This window comes from Ciconia boyciana, chromosome 5 (assembly GCF_034638445.1).
Source record: "Ciconia boyciana chromosome 5, ASM3463844v1, whole genome shotgun sequence".
NCBI lineage: Eukaryota > Metazoa > Chordata > Aves > Ciconiiformes > Ciconiidae > Ciconia > Ciconia boyciana.
Window position 1 is genome coordinate 49,961,781 of NC_132938.1, and position 21,608 is coordinate 49,983,388.

The 21,608-nt window shown below is 43.0% G+C and overlaps 1 protein-coding gene across 3 annotated transcripts in view; it reads right to left on the reverse strand.

Annotated features, from left to right (window-relative positions):
- Nucleotides 1-21,093, reverse strand: part of FHDC1 (FH2 domain containing 1) — a 37,572-nt gene extending 16,479 nt beyond the window's left edge. The window contains exons 1-4 of one of the 3 annotated variants that reach the window (XM_072862970.1): nt 20,995-21,093; nt 15,828-16,460; nt 8,784-8,845; nt 8,115-8,217 (exon numbers count right to left, since the gene is read on the reverse strand). In XM_072862970.1, the coding sequence (XP_072719071.1) occupies nt 8,115-8,217; nt 8,784-8,845; nt 15,828-16,310 (648 nt within the window). In that variant the 5' untranslated portion in view covers nt 16,311-16,460; nt 20,995-21,093. Of the gene's footprint in view, nt 1-6,693; nt 6,724-8,114; nt 8,218-8,783; nt 8,846-15,827; nt 16,461-20,994 lie in introns of those variants that run through there. The other 2 variants (XM_072862971.1, XM_072862972.1) reach the window with 2 other exon arrangements.
- Between the last annotated feature and the right edge of the window lie 515 nt (nt 21,094-21,608).

The window sequence follows — 21,608 nt, forward strand, 5'->3', positions numbered from 1 at the left end:
TTAAAGTTAACTGTGGTCAGCATTTCCAGCATAGGGCTGCCTAGATATCTCTGGCACAATGCAGCTAAGGTTTAAGTTATGGTTTTTTTCCCCAGATACTTGCTTCAACCATTTCCTCTAAAACTCTCTTAAGGGGTAAACTTCATGCTCTTGAGTTTGTTTTTTTTTCATTCATATGAAATATTTTAAAGATAAATGTAATCTTGCATTTTAAGTTATTTGTTGTCAGTGCTTTGAGAATGCCATTTACATGCAAAGGAAATATCACTGCATTAATTTTGTCAATCTTCCTTCCCAGCTCCACCAAAATCCATAAATTTGCATGATCTGGAAGCCACTGATCTGCCCACATACTTACTATTTGTTTATATAGAAGAACTGGAAAAACACATGCACATATGTTTAAGTGTAACTGGAATTTCTTCCACATCTTCCAACACAGCAACTGTGTCCAAAAGCAGAGCTCACTCTCAATTACACTATTTCTTCATTCAACCAGCAAGTTCACACCCAGTATCAGTTGTGCGTTTCCACTGATTTACACACCAGCCCATCATCCTTCCTTTTCATAACATTACACTTAAAGCCCGTTCACAACGACATTTATACAGATGGTCTTCAGTTTTAGAAAGCATATTAAGCTATCCTGGAGAGAGGCACACTACACCAGGGCATCAACAGTTACCAGGTTGCCATGATTTAGCAAGATATCCACAGGTTTTTTTAAAGCATCAGGCTCCAAGTTAATCACGTAAGTTATTTTTCTGCTTTCACAGTAAAAAAGTAACTGATTTGTAGTGGAAGACAACATATGCTATGCTAAATCAGGGATTTAAAATAAATTCTGGACTAGCAGAAGAAAAGGATTCTTTTAACAGCTTTGTTCTGCTTTATTCCCTTTTTTTTCCCTCATCATAGAAATATAGAAATGTTGAGAGCATATTAAGAAAGACAAAACGAAAATTACAAATTAAACCCAGAATAGAAAAAACTTCCTTTTCAAATTAAAACAAAAAACAAAAAACAAAACCCAACAAACAAATGTCAACAAAAACTTATGACCAAGAAAGAGAATTCTAATTGAAGAGCAACTTATATTCAGGCTATCAACTCCATTTCCTAACACGCCCCCCACTCCCCCATTTAACTCACGACACTCAGACAGAAGCTCCTTCTAAAGACAAACACCATACCCATTTTTCTGAGGCCTGAGAAAACTCCTAATTTACAGAGTCATTCAAGAAGTCTGCCAACAAAAAACAGGAAAGACGGGACTTGACATTCCTGATATTTCTAAGGTGTTAAACGAGCAAGAAGCGAAACCAAAATAAACACTTTTTCCTACATCATGAAGTGGTTAGTGGGAGACATCTACTATCTCAGTTAGTCTTTGCAGGTGTTCTTTAACCTAGCTTCCAAAAAATAGTGGTCTGCAGCCTAAACAACAAAAACTGCAAATTCTCTAACCTCATTTTAGTATGTTGCCAATATCAAAGCTTGCCTGAAAAGGATACAGGCATTCAGATTTGAGGTGGGGGGAGGGGGAGAAAAAAAAAAAGAAAAGCAGCCCACCACAAAACCCACTCCAAATCACCAAAATCAAGATCTTATAAACCACAGGCAATTATAAGAAGATGCAGTTTTAAGATTTAAATGCACAAAAAGTGAACAACAAGAGATCCTGAGATACCCACAGGAATATTAACTTATTCATGCTACCTGTACTATATTTAAATATATTTTTGACAGTAAGTAGCAATCAATTTTATCTATGTGGAATGTTAATTTTACAGACACTGGATGAAATCCTCTTTCTTCTACCCTATTATATTAGGAAAAATGCCTGGAGTGGTACAAGGGAGCACTAAATCCTAGAATTCATCCAGAGGAGGAACTTACCTATACATGCACAACAGAAGTCATTGACAAGGCTGCCTTCGGATGGGTAGGATGGGGTGTGAATGTCACAATGAAAAAAGCTTTGGGCAACAGTCAACCCAAGAGACAGTCTGTGTAATCAGCCTTAAAACTAAGATGTGCTCACCTCCTGGTTACACTTTTTCCAGCCCACATCAGCCATCTTAACCCCCACTGTCTTTGCCTTAGATGTCCAAAGCTACCTTTACAAGAAGAAGCAAAGAAGCTCACCTGACAAGCCCAAAACCCGAGCAAGGTGGAGGATAGTGACCCATTCCACAAACAGACAAAACAGAAACACAAAAGCAATTTATAACGTCCTTTTCATCCTGGAATTCAGCACAGCATAGCCTAGTTCTCCATACGTGTCTAAGTTTTTGACACAGGAGACTAAATCCTCTGTTAACTTGGCCTTAAAATAGTAAATAATCTGGGGAATAGCTAAGGTAAAGTTAGGACAACAATTTGTTTTGTGTTCCCTCTTTATTACAAATTTCATAATTGAAAAAGACCAGTTATCTCACCATGAAGCAGGGGAAAAAAAAGTTATGTGACTTAATTGACACCACCTACAGACTAAAAGAACAGGTTCTGAACCTGAAAGCTAAAATGTACTGAAACACATTTTGGATGGCTGCTCCTACACGTTCCAAGGGAGGCTACTCAAAAGCCCATGGGATTGGCCTCTTCTCTCTGCAGCCATGTTGTCCAAGTCTTCCCAAAGAGAACTGAGATTCTCTGATGGCTCCTAGAAGTTGGGGTCAAATTCAAACACCAAATCCAGCCAGGAACTGCAAAAAAACTATGGGGATTGACAACAATGTTCACTATTAATCATGTTAACAGATATAACAGATAGGTTTATAATCAGTCTGAGAACACAAAAGAGCTAAAAAATTGGTTTCTTTTAAAATCGCAATGAATAATTCCATCAGTTCTGGCGTCGAGCTCCTCTCTTCAAGCACAACAAAATCTTCTCCACCACAGTATGCAGCCACATACCAAGATATGGCAGTGTAATGTATACATGCAAGAGAGCATAATTACATTGTATGCTCAGTTCTGTATTACTCAAATTGGGCACAGAGCTACTAATTTAATTTTTCATTATATTAGTGTATGGAATATGCATTTACACTGTCCATGCATGCCCATGCACACTAAATCAGATTTTAGATACAGAAAGTTCTCACGTAAGTAATTTGCTTAATTTTAAAAACAGTTATGAAACAGAGAAAGCCTGATCTTTGATTTGATTTGTGAACAATTGGAGTAGATATGCCTATTGCAAGTATCTCATTATTCCTCACAGATAGGAAAGGTACTGCATTCCTGCCACTCAAGTTTTCAGTCATTTTTGAGCTACCAGTAGCACTTATTTACAACTAGTGGGATTTTACTTTGTGGCATAAACCAGGTATGTTGCACTCCTATGCAGGATCTTTGAAGAAGAATATAAATCAGTACACCACTCATCCTCATATATGCTTGTAACTAAGTATTTCCCCGCATTCTGATCAAATAAGTCCAATATTCCCCACGTTACAAATAAGTAAGTAAAGCCAAGTGCAATAGTCCAGAGGAGTAAACATTTTCTCTGTTTTTTTTTTAATACTTCCATACCACGGCAAACATTCAGGGCACTGAAGAAAAACAGAGTTAAAAAAATACCAAAACCCCAAAAGACATCACAGTGGAATGGGCACGTGGGAAAGCAGCTAATGTATTAGGTGAGGAGGCACCATGGGGCACAAGCCTGCGCAGTGGCAAACCTCTATCAGCAAATGATAAAAAGAAAAGGAGAAAAACCTGCAGCTATCATAAGGGGCGAAAAAGGAAGCAGGCGATGAAAGCTATGAAGGATGGTCAGCCATCTACAGCACTGGCTGAGGAAAGGAGGGGGCAGTTAACTACACAAACATGGTTTGAAAACTGTAGAGCTGACAGACAGAAACAATTCCACTAAAGCAGGTGACAGATGACTAGGGTTTTAAAACAGAGTATATGAGCAAAGGACAGGCTTGAGACATTATAAAGGAAGTTAGGAGATTGCATTGATAACCTGGGCGTGCATGTGTGTGGGTGAGCTGATTAGCAGTATGATATGCTCTCTTCTGTATATATTTAAAGTACAAATTCTGGCTATTCTAGCTCGTTAAACACTGGACTCTCTCAACTTTTACCAGTCTGGGCCTGCTGAAGAGTGCAATGATATGCGCATAAAAGCGGCTAAAAGCTTCTCCTCTGCTTTGGTCAGGATGCCAGTAAATGACAGCTGTCAGCCATTTTAACAGGATATCCTTAAGAAACAGCTAGGAATCTTTTTAGAAGTGATATAGCAGAGGCGGCCATTGCTTCATTCGAGACAAAGGCTCCCTGGAAAAAAATGTGAGCTGCAAAAGGGATGAAGCACAGGAGATTTCTTCTTCTTACAAAACTGCTAACCACAGTAAGGTATAAACAGCAGGGCTTCTAACAAGGCTTACACAAAATCAGTGATCTTATCTTACATGTTAATGTATTGAAAATTTTTATACCTTTTTGTGTTCTTTTTTTTTAATGGCTGTATGATGGCTATGCTGGTGCCACACCCACAGCCCCAAACAAAACATTGAGTGGAACCTTGCAGCAAGCTCCAGGTTTGCCAGCTTCAATAACTTGTCAAGTTTTTCAAATTAAGCATTTGAAAATACCCAAACGTTTTCTGTTTGACAAAAGACTTCACAGCAGTGCCAATATTTCAATAATGGTCTTACTCAGTTTGACAAAAACATCCAAAGAGCCAATATTTGCCATTTATACACAAAAATCCCAACAGCTATGAAAGCTGTTGGGATTTTTCATAGAAAACAGCTAGAAAATTACTAGTACTGTCACCTATTTCTGCATGTAAACAGAGTTGCCACATTACAATACTGCAAAAAGAATAATTTTAAAGACAACAGATGTTAAATGTATTTGTTAGCCTGAGTACTTAGCCTCCATTGCCAAAAGCTGTTCCATCTCAAAGACGCTGGAATGTCCATCAGGTGCCTGAGATAATATGGACTGAAATGATGTAAAATATGTCACATACGTCAAACTGGTGACCAGAGAACATTCAGGTAATGTGACTATATATCACAACACTTCTAGATAAGATAAGATTGGAGTATAAAGCTCGTGTTTATTCACACTAGATAAACTGTAAAGGTTGTTGGTAAAAAGAAGAAACGTGACAGTCCAGAGTTGCCCCTTCTACAGCTATGACTAGGAATGGTGTTCCTCTCTCCCTCCTTTCACTTTCACAGACTAAGGATTTATGGTACCATATAAAAAAAAAGTAGAAGACATCTCCAAACACAGTTATTGGGGTGGAGCACATGCCTGGCAGGGGGCACTTGGCTCTCATTCCAACCTGCAAGACAACTGTGCTACTGGGAAATGTGACTGTAAATACCTGAGCTGCTGAAAAGAAGAGTATACAAAGAGAAACTGCAGAAGCCCACCCATGGTTACACCAAGACAGTTAGCACCAGTAACTGAATAACAACTAACCTTTTAGGATCTGACTGCTTAAGTCTCTGCTCAGAGTAATTCTCAACCCCTACAACAACAAAGCAGGTCTTTAGGAGAAGGGGAAGTATCTAAGGGTAATCCCAGGGAACCCTTGCTGAGGACGGTTACAACATTCTGCAGGGACAGGCCAATGTGATGACACCTTGCCAAAGCTATCTCATGTGATATGACAGCCAGATCAAAAAGAAATTAGGGACTATTAAACACAATAAGGAACAGCAGAACAAATAACACCACTTCATCTGATATCTCTAGTGATTTTGGATTATTTGTATGTGGAGAGGGACTGTATAGTTCTGATGGCTTCCCCTTAGCAAACGGTGAATCACTATTCCAGGAGACAGGTACTCAGACTAGGAGGCAGATAATAAACAAAAAAGAAGGGGACATACAAGAAGAACAAGGAACATACAATTAAGGGGGAAAAATGCTGAGAAAGACAAACAACAAAAGCTCTGAGGCTCCTAAAGATAATGAATTTTTTAACTAACCACACCAAAATTTTAGGAGCCACAGCAGTAAACAAGTTATTGGACCAACTTATTCTTTGAACACTTGAAGCATGAGGACATGAAAGGACTGAAACATTTTTCCATACCAGCAGAAGCATCAGTCCCTCACATTCAGGATCTTCTCCCTGTTCTGCCCTCCTACCCCAGCTCTCGCGGGGAAAACTCCCAAGAAGTTAAACAATTACGGGGAGAATAACAAAGGGAAAGGGGGTCTTTCCCTTTCCTGACGCTGAGCAATGAGATCTCTGAAGCATGGAACTAATTAAATACATACAAATACCTGCACGCTGGGAACAAGGCTCTTTCCAGCCTTCCCTTGGGAACAGCAACAAATCTAACATCTAATGCCCCTTAATTTCTAATACTCCTCTGCACCATAAAATCTCTTCTATTAATTTCTCAAGCACCTCCTTAAAAGCACTTCTTAAGTGCTCTGGCCCCACTATCTTGAGGGGCAGGCCTGTTGTCAAATCATCTACTAGGAAATAAATATACCTTTTCACTCTTAGCAGCACCTACTGGATATCTAAAGCATCTAGCTGAGTATTGCAGACGAAATTCTGATAAAATTCAACAATTTACATTACAATTCTAGCTGAATTACAACAATTATATCACACAGAAGTATGCTATTTAAAAGATTTTCTACTTGTCGTAAAATAACAACCAAGATCTAAACCAGAAAGAGGAGAAGAAGAAAATGTACCTTTCTTTCAGTCTAATTTGCTGAATATACACCAAGGTAACTAGGAGTCACTTTCTTTTAAGTTAGAAATTCACTGTTCTCCTCTGGCTGACTCCTTCAGAGGAAGGAGATAAATTCTGTTTAAATACAGGAATATGTACTGAAATTCAAACAAAGAGGGAAGGGGGAATAGTTTTGAGCTCCCAGAACTACTGTCGCCTCTTTTTTTCAGATTAATTACATTTCAACTTGTTGATATCCCCCAACTCTAAAAAATATATTAATCAAATATAATAACGTAACACAGTTTTTACAAGATTCCTTGTAAAAGCCACCCAAGTTAGGGTTATATATATGACAGCAAAATAATACAATGTGTTTTGCTGTTGACTGATCTGAGATTTGCTGCTGCACACAGGAAACGGAGTGCTTTGACAGCATGACCTTGAAGTGGTAAGGCATATGAGTCGAGGTTGATCTGTATGTGGACATTAACTAGCAATTTCCCAGGTTTCAGCCATCACTTTGATGTGAAGCACTCAAGCAATTCTAACACTGATTTTGTCAAGTTTGTGGTATACATTTCTCTCAAGTACATACAAATGGGTCAGTGCAAATACATGAGCAGACAAGGAACTGTGCATCATTAAGCAGGGCTCCCAGGTCAGTCGATGAAGCTTCACCTCTTTAATCATGTGAATGGACTTGAAGGTTGGGACTGGGAGGGGAGAAAGCAGCACTTGCATGTGGGTCATTGGTGTCCCCCCAAACAGGGACATTGCAGAAGGTGGTGCTGGTAATTCTGTGCCTTCTAACATGTCTCCTTTGGAGCACTAAGCCACGTTAGCAAATTCTATGGGTGCTGCACAGCAGAGCAGCTTTTCTGCCCTGTTGGAACCCAATGACCCAGGCCCAGGAGCAGGCAGATCCCAGATGCCCCAAGCAGGCAGCAAACCAGAAGGGAGAAGAGACAGTAGCATAGGGCTACCAATATTCAACTTACAGGCACTGCAATGGGAAAGCATGAGGCAGGTGTCAAAGAAGTGAAACTCAACTTGTTTGCATTAGGATATACTTTGATTCTGAGTTTTCTGACCCCTCCAGAGCAGAGTTATCTGCACACAGGAGGGCTCCAGGTCTTGCTAAAATGTTTATGGGACAAAAGGGACATCATAAGGGACATCAGAGAAACAAAAATACCTTATGACTGCTTTCATTAAGAAGCACCTTAAAAGTAGGTGAAATTACTTGATGTGAAGGGAATGACTACATTGCAACCTTAATACCACATGTCAAACGAAGATTAAACCTTTGCACTCAGTGGTTTCCTATCCCCTGGCCGCAGGAAGGCTTTGGGATTCCTCTTTTACAGACCTTCATGTTGGAATCCCAGGCAGTAGAACTCTACAAAAAAATAAATTTCATGTAAAACCATTATTTACCTCCTCTGCTTCTGGTAATAATTTAAGAAATTCATGCAGCAGTTCAGAACCATAGGGCTCACTTCTTCCATGATAAATATCTTCAATGATGGATTCAGCAGACCTTGAAAAAACAATTGAGCATACACATTTCTAACACTTGCAGTGTGAATAGTTACACAAGTTGAAAAAGCCATGCTTGGGCTACTCAGAGGAATTATAATGAGGTTATGTATCAGTGTCCACAGCAGCACTGTTCTAACACCACTTTCCAGTGATGCCTTTACTGAAGGGCAACATTATCAGTGAAGAAAGATAGCACTGAAAACAGCTTGCTCTTAAAAAAAAATTCCTCACCTCACGCCTTTCTATTAATTCTTTATAAAGAAAGGAAGCCAGTGAAAAGCAGCTCTCATGCAGTATTACATGAGACGTAAGGGCTTCCCTTAACTATACCTGAAAACTCACTTCAACTGGTTAATAGTAGCACCAAACATTTAGAGTTTGCTAAGTCATAATGGCACTCAAAACCAAACATATTAGAAAACAAATTATGAAATGTAGTTACTTACGACAAACCTGTAAACTCCACAAGGAACAGAGCACAATATACAATACATTTGATAAGAACTACAAAGAATTTCAGACATCTGTAGCTTGCACTAGCTGTATAGAAAAATCAAATCTTACTTTTTGAATTGTTTGAGAAATATCCCAATGTTCATACTTCTTTTTGCATCCAAAATAGAAACCTGAGAGAGAAAGCAAGAGAGATTAATCTACCAATACCTAAGAAAATAGCATATAATGCAGATATAATTTCTTAAATTGCTACAGATAATTGTTTGTAGTTACCACCAAATCACAGGCCAAATGAATACACAGTCACTTCTTATCAACAAAGATCATATATTACAGAACTAGTTTTTACCAGGGAAATACACAGCACACCCACAACACCTTTTTCCAAGTGAAGCAAAAAAACCATAGCAACATTTATAGAAGGAATCAAGATCTATTTCATTACAAAGTAAAAACGTTCTTCTTGCTTATTTCACAATACTGCATCTGCAAAATGTTGCTTATCAAGTAATACATTGTATTGCATTCAAATGCCCCGTGGTTAGTGAGCACCACACTTCAAAAGCCTTGTATTTCAGAGGTTTTGTAACAAATGCGAGGATGGGCTTTCTAAGCAGAGGTCAGTATGCACTACTGATTTCTTTCTCACAAACTAACAGCCACGCTGATCCACAGAAACATAAGTAAGTCGATCTTGAATCAAAATCTGAGACAGATAATGCTCAAATCGGTTTCCTTTATCTAGAAGCAAGCAGAAACCCATATAAAATAATAGTCTCCCCCGCTTCATATTTTAAAGTTGATTTGCTATATCATCTTACATGTACAATTCTGGAGATTCAGCAGAGAAAAAAAAATACCTTTTTTTCCCTAATTATTTTTTTAAAACTTTTAAAATAAAAGTATTAATTATTTTTATACTAGTTTTTCTTCCTTGAAAACAGCATACAAGTTCAAACCTGAGATGTTTGCCCTGTTTTAGCAAATCGTGTCCTTAAGGTTAAAATTTTACCACAGCTATTTTGGTGATAACAGCTACAAAAGTCATGAGATTTACAAGGACAAGAGAATTGTTTCACGTTAACAGTGGCACCCGACTGCTACAATAAAACCACTCAGTACACACAGATGTTCAAGACTGCTGTTGGACTCACGTGATGTTTGAGGTTTTGACAACTGTAAAGGTGCCTTGACCTCTGTTGCACAAATTAGAAATACATACATAAATGCAATGTTGGCATCGTCACAAAATTGAATTAGCCTGCAGTCAGCTGGTGACAGTGAAAATATAGGTATGATTAATGTGCTATCCTCAACATACACCCAGGAGACAGCCTCCGCATCTGCTGAAAAGTGAATCAAACTAAAAAGTTTTCTGAAATTTTGGAATTCCTCTCTTCTGAAACCAGCAAAGACTAGAAAACACAGGAAATATCAGCATATTAGTTTTAATCAAATAATTGCTAGCCTGAAGCCCTTCAGTTTCAGCATATGCAAAGATAAGAGGACAGATTGTGGTTTATTCTCCTGTTATCTTAGGAGTTGAGAGGCCCCCAACAGATCATTAAGGGAAAGCCCCTTAACATAGGACAGGTTCAACTATCTCTCCCCCTGCAGTATCTAATCTTTTTAAAATGTTTTACTGCAGGGACCTCTCACTGACCTCTCAAACTGCAGCTGCAGTCTCCAACTGCTCTGGTCACTCCTAATTCTCTGATTTCTCTGTACTAGTTTAAGCCTATAAGCTTGGCCATCATGAGCTGGCTTTTGGTTTGTTGGGTTTTTTTAAAGAATATTCGCAGTTAACCTTCTGTACATATTATTTTCAGTCACAGTCGGTAACTGTTACAGTAAGACTGACCATCAGCTGGGTAAACCTTTGGTTTCCATGGCACAACTCAGATTTACAGTACAACCTCAAACAAAACTAGAGAATTTTTTTTAACATCTTCCCTTGAAGAAAAACAACAGATGGTAACATATACAGCTGCATGTGCCTTATCAGCACAACATAAAAATGTCATAGCTGTTCTTAAGTCCAAGGATCTTACACACACTTCTTACTCTGTATATGACTGTACTGTATTTTTTTCTCTGATTTCTTGTTCAAGCACACAATCAAAACACATGGCTCAGTTTTTGGTCACTCTTTGCATGGTGTCCACTTCAAGATTATCAAAAGTGTTTGAAAAAGCTGTCATTACTGAATCACCTTCAAGGAGTTTCCAGATGGGAGTGTGAGGAGGAGAAAAGGGGAACCCGGCAGATACTCCATAAATACAAGTTCCTACTACTTGCACACAAATACAGTATCTTCCATTTCACATTCAGTCGCATATTAGATTCATAATCTTAGCCTTAACATCTGTTCATAACGTCTACCCCTCTTCCCCACTGAGCTTTCATTCGATTTTGTCCTTGCAGAATGCTGTCTGCATATGACTTCTGACCAAGCTGTTGCTTTTTACCCTTTAAACCTTACCCCAGCCTTTTATAAATTCTGCTCAGTCTGCTCCTATCTTCTATTCATACACACGTTCAGCACTGGTGCCAGCACAGCATGTTCCAAATCTCTGTTCACCACCTAAAGAGATTTTAAAGTGCTGTCCACCAGTAATACCCTTGGACTTCTTGACTCAAAAGTTACACTGGACTGTAATTAAGAACTGAGAACAGACTTTCCTAGTCTCACTGGGATTCTCTATACCAAAGAAAACTCTCATATGGTTTCTTATGACTTACTTCAGATAAATTCAGGAGAGCTTTCCATTCTCATCTTTTTCAACTCTCCTGCCAGAGAAAACTATTAATTTTTTGTTTATCCTACTCTGGAAATACTACAATTCTCTCAAATACTTTGCACCATCTCAACACCTGCACTTTGCCAGGCAATGCAAGTGTCACTGCCTCACACACGTGCCACCTCTCCTTCATAAACAGTGCAATCTTCGAAGCAAGGACAGCTGATTCACTCATGAATCTGCTTCTCATCACCATAGTATTCAACTCGGCACATTTCTGAAATCTGCAGAAGGCACAGATCATATGGGGCAATAACAGCATCAGTTTGACAAATGTTAATCCACCACTGAAATATTCACTGGTTTAGATGTATTAAGGGAAGGGGAAAATTAGCTTGAGTACCATCGTGAAGTTGTGATGACGGTAAGAGGAAATCTACTCCTGAAGTTTGACACAAATTTGCAATCAACACAAAAGATTCAGAGCCCCACAAAAAGCCCCACATCAATACTGACTTCGTAGCAACTGCAGAAATGCAATAGGAGTTTCTTGCCATGAGAGTGTCAATGAGGAACAGGAAAGTGGATTTACAACAGATTAGTGAAAGCAAAACATTATATGTATTCTTTGGATAAGAACAATGGGGTTTCACATGGTGGAATACAGTCTACAAATTACAGCAAGCGTGGAACAGCCTGGTGGCGCAGGCTTGGTGCTGGAGGTTAGGAAGGATATAAACAACTTCCTGCTTCAGCTTCCACATCACTTTACAACGCACTAACCATCACTGTTGAGTTTAATATTTTGGCCTCTATTCTCCAAGCCACACGCACTGCCTGGAGTGGTTGAGGAAAGGTGCACTTCCACATTGCGGCAGAGTGAACCTAGCAGCTTACTACAGGGCTGTCCTGCTCCATGTCATCCTCCCTTGTCACGTTCCTAGCCTGCTCTTTCCCTTAGGCAGGCACTGGTACTCATCTCATTGTTTCTTTGCTGTGTTAGTCCTGTGCTGGATTAACAGGTTGAATCAGCTCTCAAGAAGGTGGAATGAGCATCAGAGCCAGCAGAGGGAAAATAGAGAGAGGGCACAACAGACATCCTGTTTGCCCCTTCCATCTTCCTTCTCTCTCCTCCTCTCACTTGCCCCTTGCACAGGCTCTAGAATTCATTGCACCCTTTTGCAAGCCACTGAAACTCACTAAAATAGCAGAAAACTACTCCAGTAGAAAACAAACAAAAAACCCCAAGAGCCTTCTGCTGAGCTACTTAAATCTGTTTACAGAGGGTCCAATGTCTGCTAGAGCCAGCACGCAGATGGGGGGAGGTGAGGGACAGGAGCAGAGGGACAGTTCGAAGGAGAACGCAAGACCAGCTCCCTTGGCTGGCAACAAGCTGCTCTGCCTGCTCCGCTGCCAGGCTAGCTATAGCCTAGGTGACTGTATGTTGTGCCATACTGTGACACCACTAAAGGATGGGGAAAGTAAATTGGTGTATAAACTTAACTCTACACCTCCTATTTTTCAGAGGCTCAAATTACATGAAACCATAGGGTAAATTAAGCCTTTAGTCAAGGAAACGTGTTAATTAATTTCCTAAGGGTTTGGTGACGGATTGTTTACAAAAAGAAAAGCATTTGCTGTAGGAGTTTGACTCAAATCTCAAAGGGGACTTCTGTTATAATGATGATGTTTAGTGCTAAGCCTCCAGAACTGGCATTCAACAACCTGAGTTGCGCATCTAAATTCCCTGTATAAATGACTGGCAAGTGAGGAATTAAAAGGACGTGCAGTATTTTAAGCTTCTACATGAAGAGAGCACTTTTTCCAAAACTGCTCATGATTTCATAATCAACAGCGATCTCTGGAGAAGGTGTGAACCCCCTATCTCCACCACAGTCTCTGGGGGAGTGTCCTCAACACTGGCTGAAGAGTCACTCTTCATCACTTCCACTGAAGCTACGCCACTGCACCGAGAGGAACCCCACTGAGCAGTCTCTCCAGCCATGCACTTTGGACACGTGTTGTTTTTTTCAGATTTGGATCTCAGTGATACTTGAATTTACGCACTTGAAGTTATCTTGAAAATTCATTGTTGACATACTACACCAACTAGACTAATTCCACTATTTAGACTCCAAAGAACATTTTTCACTGCTAGACCATAAAGCACTTTCTAAAATCAACTGTGTTTTACGCAAAAGGTATAGAGGTACTGAAACACAAAATGTCTTCACCTTCCCCTGCCAGGCCAGCAACGCAAGCCAGGAACAGAACTGCAGCTTCCTCAGCCCCACGCTAACACGCTCTCCCCAAGGTCACACGGATGCTGTGTACCTCAGCCCGCCCCCAACTCCTTTCAACCTCCATAGGTTTTACTACAGCGAACTGAGGATAACCATCATACGTTAAAGTAAGTGAGCAGCAGCTGACAGCACTGATGACGGAAATCACAAACATTGCCTATGCCTCAAATCTCCATACTCTTGCTAATGATGCCAGTAGTAACGTTAAGCATGTGAGCTGTTGCGTATCTGTGCTTCCGCACTTCCAATAACACATAGCTCTTCAGGATTATCTCCTTGCCTCCTTGTTAAGCAGCTAGTACTGCAAAGTCCATTAACACACAAGAAATTGCTCATCACTGTCTGACACACTGCTGCGGCATGCTTGACAAAGCTTAGCAACGGAGTTGAACGTTGTGTCACTTAAGTAGCATAACTCAGAGGCAAGTCCTGTTGCCTCACCGCCTGCCATGTGCAGAGGCACCGTGGGAGCCCTCAACCAGGGTGGACAGGCATCAAGCAGAAGAGATGCACTGGACCACCATAGCAGCTCCAGATGGATGCACAAGAACATTAACTTGTAGCAAGGCAGGATTTTGTTTCCAAGGCACTGTATCTTGGAGAAACCTTGCTTTGCAGGCCTGTAATTTTAATCTCTTAACACTGCTCTTAACCTCCCCAGGGTGCCCTGAGTTTCAAGCTGTACATGAAAACATGCAAGTTCTGGGGCACGCTGGGGTCTTCTCTGCCCCAGCTACTGTACACTAGGGGCCACATTCAGTTTATGAAACTTATCATCATTTTTACTATAACTAGATCTTCACCACATGGCAGTCCTGAACGGGGGAGCTTCTAAGGAAACACATGGGGCTGGAGTTGTGTATATCTTTATGCAGTACAGGAAGTCCACTCACTGCAATCCTGATTCGAAGATGAACATAGCCTGAAAACAGCGCAGAGGTTAATGACTACCTCTGACGATGGCCCCAATTATTCCTTCCCGATGTCAGGGTTTCAGAGTCTGCAATACACATGCCTGTTTTAAACCCCTTATTTTAGTCTATGTACAATATGCACACTGTCAGTACATTGGTTTCTCACCTTGTCCCTGCTGATCTTATTTTGACATCTCCCAAATCCTGCAAGATGCCATCAACTTCAAGTCCCTATTTTCTCACTAAAAACTGATACATCGTTACATCTCTTAACCCCATGCCCTCTGTATTTTGTTTACAAGCTAACATGTACGTAGACACACACCAGTGATTAAATCTGCATTTCAACCCTCCAATTACTTCACAGAAAGATCACTTGAGACAATTCAATTTAGGCTTCACAAAGAGGCTGTCTATAAATCAGGATTTAAGAACTAGAAAAACTACTTATCAGTTCACCAGAGAGTGTTTGAACCTGAAAGCGCTTGGTATATACCTTCTCACCACCAGAACACAAGTCAGTAACAATCTTCAGACTTTCTTGGAAGGATATTTTAGTGTCCCGAAAAAGCAGGGCAGATGAAATAAAGTTTTAATTAGCAGGAAAGCAACATTTATGAAAGTTGAAACTTTAAAATTATCTCAATTAAATAACAAATTCCCTTAATCACTATATTATGTTTTATTTCCTCGCTGTCATACTGGTACTTCCCTTCCTGATGTCTCTGGGACATCAAGGGTATATACAGCGTTAACCCTTGCAATAGGATTCTCTTCCCTCCCTCCTGGTGCACGTTTGCATGTAGAACATTTTGTTTGCACAACAGACATAGTGGAAGAGCTGAAGAGAAAAGTTACAATACACCTATGTTTCACACTGAAAACTCAAGGGCTATCCAACATGAGTAAATACAGATGCCTTCAGCTCCCTCCACTTATTTGTATTTATTTTAACAGGTGATCAAATCACAGCACTTACCAAGTTAAAATAATAAAACACTGTTAGCTCTTTGAAAAACAAACACATGCCACTAAGAGCAAAGAGTTTATCCTCCCCATCGTTCCCCTCTCCTTCAAATCAAGATAAATTTGCCATAAGGATGAAACTTTACAGAGAAAGAGACAAAGGCGAGTCAGAATTCACACCAATTCCTACAGCATTACGTAAAAGAGAGGTTTTACTTCAATTCTTACCTCCTCTTTAGTCTCTTTAAATGAAGACTTCGAAGATCGACTTCTGGGGTCCTGGGGCTTGGTTTCTTCCTGCTGCCCAAAAAGCTCCTCGATTGTCTTTGTATCAATCTGATACTGCGGTCTTGCAGCAATCGTCCAGATATTGTTTTTACCACGGACTTGTTCTTCAGGGATAGTTTTCCAGAAAAAGCTCCGCATTCGTTTTTTTTTGCCATGGTTGTCATGCCCATTTATCAGCTGTGGAGGCAGAGGTATGTTTGGCCCAGGCAGTGGAGGAGGGGGCGGAGGGGGGGGCGGCATCCCCGGGGGGAGCGGAGGGGCTGGGGGTGCCCCTGTGAGGAGACATGGCGGAGGGGGCGGTGGTGCTGCAGGCTGAGAAAGTTGAGATGCTGTCGTCGTATCCTCGTTCATTAATCCCGTTGCAACTGGAATAGCCCCATTTTCTTTATCATTGACCAAGGAGAGACAATTCATAACATGCATTTTACAGCCTCTCCAAAGAGGAGAGCGTTACTTCCTTGGATCAGTTTGAAACATTGAATAGTGAGTGAAGCAGCAACTGATACCACGCTCTCTCAAACTCTAGTCTGCCAGCAGTAGCAACACAAGAGGGGACTGTACCATCTCCGCAACCTATAACAAAGGACAATAGGGAGACTCAGATCAGAGAGACGGGATATTGTCCCTCGCACTGAAAAGACACTCAAATTAAAGGTATAACAGCTACCGAGTTTTTAATCCAGAAGGGAAATTTAGTGAATCGGAAGTCCTTCCCGGGAAAACTGTATAAAACTTATCCACACCAAGATTTCAAATAGCTTTGGGTACACATATATGAAATAAGAATACCTTTTAAATAGCCCACAGCAGATACCGAACCCACCTATTAATCTCAGTTCAGTGCAACTTTGTAAGATAATATATTTATCTCAAATTATTAAAACAAACAAATATTATTCCACTCCTAGTTTTATATTTTTTTTTAAAGGTGATTACACACAGTTAGAAAATATAAGTACTAACTACGGTAGTGGATTAACTGGATCAAACAGACCCTGTTTGAATCCTTTTAATTCATGGCTTAAATCCAAGCTACATTAAAATATTGAACAATATGTCAATGACTTAGCAATCTAGCCTAATGTACTGCTTTTTTGCCTTCATATTTTTCACACAATTGTCAATAAGGAAAAAACAGGATGCAGTCCCTAAACACTCTATGTTCACTGAGCATAAACTTACAATATTTGTATTTTACCATTACTGGTCTGGTTACTCTACCTCCCAAAATGCGCTAAGAGAAGACAGACTGCAGTTTGATTAAGCTGCCCCTTATAATTTAATTCAGTATCCAGGTTAACACAACCAGTTCAATAAGTGGAGGGAGAGAGAGGAAGGACAGAGGAGCTGATAGGAACAGCAACCTACACATCCTAAGTGCTGTACATATGCAAAGCTTTATATATTTAGGAAAGCTTTTACATCTAAATTACCTCATGAAGCAGCTTAACAGGAATCACAATAGTTTTGAGCAATTTTTCTTATACTATCACCTACTAAATGAAGACGCTGTTATTGACAGTAAACCTTCAAGTAAGAGTATGACTTCCGCAAAAAGCACAATTTTGACAAGTCAAATCTATTAAAACAGATTTACTTCATGAGTCTCAGAGAAAACAAATTAGGGTGTTTCAAAAGACCAATGAAGAATCCCATAGTTTTACAGAAATTTGTAAGCTATCTCAAAAAAAATTCGGGAATTTACAAAAAAATCAAAGATACCACACAATACAAATGTAAATAGAAGACAGCCAGCCCCTGAGCAAAAATCAGTCGCAGGAAAGCTCAACAGAAAAAGCTGAAGTAATGCGCTGGCACAAGAACAATATCAAATCAGAAATTTGGCACCGATTTAGTTGTATGCCTCTTCAGCAGGGTTCACATAGAGCTAATACCAACCCAGATCAATTTGACATTGTATAATAGTGATGAAAAACCTTCACTACTTTTGCCAGAGATCCACCATTAGAGCGTACGCGAACAGACAGACTCAAGTCACAGAAACAAGCCTTAGGGCAAATTCTCCCTTGGTCTGTAAGGACTCAGCCACTTACAGCTTCACTGAAGTCAACGGAAACTGACACAAAATGATCCACTGTACCTTTTCTTCTCAAAAGCTTGCACAGATAGCAACGAACTCCTCTTTCCTGCTTCAGATTTTCTAACCTTATACCTTACGTTATCAAGGTGTTCGCAAGCATGGAAAACATATATAAAAATCTGTTTGACGTGTAAGTCATAGGAATGATGGAAAACATCTTAATGGCAGGGTAAAAAGGGGAAGAGCTAGAAAGAAAGTAGATCAGGATAGAGGGTTTCAAATTTAAATCGGCATTAATACCCAGTTGCTATTACAGAGCTCTATATGTTCATGCCTCTCCTCCCAAGTTCATGATCATAGAAGCAGAGAGGCATAAAAAAGCAGGTGCAAGGTGGTGGAAAGAGATTAACCACTCAAAGCAATTAAGTGTTGCATTAATTTAAAGAAATACTCAACTAGGAAAAAACCTTCTCCTCCCTACCACTTATTTTAAAATGAAAAATATATTAGCTAGTCTTCCACCATCACAAAGCAGTATTCAACAGTTATTATCTTCTAACTTAGGTTCCCACAGATAAAAAAAAAAAGAAAGGAGAGACAGACCGACCAACTGACCATGCCCCTGGGCAACGTGCAAGAACCTCATTTTGAAACTTCCAATAAATCTAGATGCTGCAAGGAAAATGGGATCAAATCCTAATGAAACAAAGTTGTAGGCAATGAATCATCGGAGTCCCAGCGCTAACACACAAGAGTGGAAAACGACTGATCTCAGACCTGAGCGCTTCTGAGTTAGACAAGGGACACTCCTAGTGAAAGGAGTGGAGAACGTAAGGGGAAGAAAACATCCCAACCTAGATGTAAAGATAGATAGAACAGGAAAAACTGTTTTCGAGCCAACGAGCCCTATACTGCTTTGGATGACGTAACCGTCACCCAGAACCAGGAAAGGGGAAGAATCAGCATTTGGAAGGAAGGCACGAAAGGAAAGGTACAGCATAAAGGCTGGCATTCAGCTTTGTCTTCTGACAGGTAAGCATGATGCAGGTGACAGAGGTCTCCTGCTTGTAAGAGGACGGTGGTCTCAAGTTACCAGATACCAGAAGACTGGTCAAAATTCCCTTCTCCTGCTGCCTCTCAGAGGAGCAGCTAGAAGATGTTCCCAGCACCCCAGCGATTACCGTGGGTGGGAAAGGAGAGAAGCTGGCAGCCGGGACAGGCTCTGGGCCGCTTGTTGGTATCAGCAGGTGCCTCTGAGCAGGAAGTATGGTGAGAGGAGGTAGGGAACAACACAGTCGTTCCGACTGTGAACTACAGATTACAGAGACATGCCAGGACTGCGATGCGTAATAAAACCCAAGCAAAATTTTAACTCCTAAGGAACCTCTCCGCACTTTTCAAAGGATGAAAGAGAAGAAAAAGAAAGGAATCCAAGAACAAACATTTAAGATGTCTGAATTATGCTTAATTATTGCATGTTTGTTATCCAAAACAGCCCAAGAAGCGCAAGAGCTCTAAAGTAACATCTTTACTGCACGTTTTAATTATGCCCATATTTGGCATAAAAGAAATATTTTATTTCTTTGTCTCGTTCATTGTTTTAGCCAACCTAATCTAACTTGGAAACATATTTCAAAGTCAGAGGGTGGGGACGACTTTCTCCCCATGTAAGAAGGCAAACACTCTAAAGTAATTTGTTTCTTGCAAAAAAGGCAGTTGCCACCAAGACGGACGTATATTATATTTGCATACACAAATTAGCAGGTGAAACGCACGATGCGCTGAAGGGCATCTCATAATTCATACTGCAAGATATTACTCCCTTTAACTCACGCCTTATGTTCTCCGCTGCCCACGTTTCTGTGTCAGGCGTCCTCCAAATTCTCACGAGAACAACGCCGATTTTGACACCAAAGCCCAACCACAGTATTTGGATGTCTGGATCTCAACAACAGCTATACGAAAAGGTAAACGGAGCGACCAGTTGCTAACTGCAGATAAAGAAACTGCAAACGCCGCCTCGTATAACTAGCCGCTGATCTTGCCAAAACGTGTGGGTTACAAAGAAGACGCAGCTTGCGCGCTATCGCAGCAACTTAGCGCTTAACCGCTTAACGCATCCAACAACATCCCTCGTACGGCACGACCTCACCGCAGCCAGGCTGGGAAGGGAACCCCACGCGGGTTCACCACACACGCAAGACGGGCAGCGGAGAGCGGGCCCCCGCGCCAGGCAGAGGCCTCGCGGGTTTTGTCAGGGGGCTCGAGTCCAACTCTTTTCTGCTCGGGCTCCCAGCCGCTGCGCTCACCCCGCCACGGGGAAGGGGATGCCAGAGGGACAGCCCTCAGCCTTACCGTCTGCAGAGCGGCTGTTTGGCCGGGGCGCGCACGAATGGCGGGCAGCGTGCCTACGCGCCCGCCGCGGGGGCCCTGCCGCCGGGACCACCCGAGGGGCCCGGGGAGGGCTCCGGACTTCGTCACTCCCTTCAACAGACGCCGCAGCCACGGGGAAGCGCCGAGGGCTTTTCGCGGGGGTGTTGCCGCCCTGGCGGCGCGGCCGGACGCGGGCGCGACCCCGACCCTCTCACCTCAGGCTCCCGCCGCCACCGGATCCCCGGCGCCCTGAGGCGCCCCGCCCCGGTGCCGGGCCCCGCCCCGCCCGCAGGGGGCGCCCTCGCGCCCGCCGCCTCCCGGCGGGAGCTGCGCGACCCCCTCCCTTGCGGGAGCTGGGCGGCGGGGCCACGCTCGCCGCAACGGCAGCGGCCCCGGCGGAGAGAGCCGGGGGTCCCTGCGGCAGCCCCCGCTCCGCCGCACACGCCCGCCGTGCCTGGGGAGCGGCGGCGGCTCCCGCCCGTTGACAGGGGGCCGGCCGGCCGCCGGGGTCCTGCGGGGAGGGAAGCCCGTTTCCCCGGGAGCGCTCTCCCCTCCGCCGTCTGGGGCAGGCGGAGAAGGACCCACGCAGGCGGCCGCGCCCCCCCGGCAGCGCGGAGCCCCCGCCCAGCCTGGGGGAGACCCGCGCGGAGCCCCCCGCCGCGCCGCGCCCCTCCCGCCGCCGCCGCCGCTCACCTCCGCGCCCGCGGGAGCACGCGCCGCCGCGCGCAGCCGGGCCCGGTGCCGCTGCCGCCTCCTCCCATCGCGCCGCGGCCGCGCCGCCGGAGCGGGCGGGGGCGGAGCAGCGCGCAGGCGCGGCGCGGGCGGGGCCGCGGCAGGTGACAGCGGCGGCGGTGACGGCCCCCGGGAGCGCCCGGCCGCCCCGGCCCCCGCCCAGCCTCACCCTGACCGCGGGAGCCGTCTCCTTCCCTACCCGGCCGCTGCCACCGAAACGCCTGGGCGAGGAGGGCGACCCGCTCCCCAGCGCCGGGCGCTGCCGCCGCGGCGTGCAGAGGTGTGCATGGGCGTCCTCGGTGGGTCTTGGCGTAAGCAAACTCCTGGTAAGCTGTCCGGTGGGCATGTAAACATATATACAGACAGAGCGGTTACCAATGCTGTCACCGCCGTCAGAGCGACTGTTTCTACAGAAGCAGGACAGCAGCGCTATCAGCCGCGCTCCCGGAGAGGAGGAGCGGGCTCCCCCTCCACGGCTGCGGCCTTTCGCCCCCCGCTCTCGCTCCCATCCTCCCCCTTCCTGCGCCGCCGGCTCAGCCGAGCAGGTGGGAGCAGGTAGGCGAGATGGGCGTGCA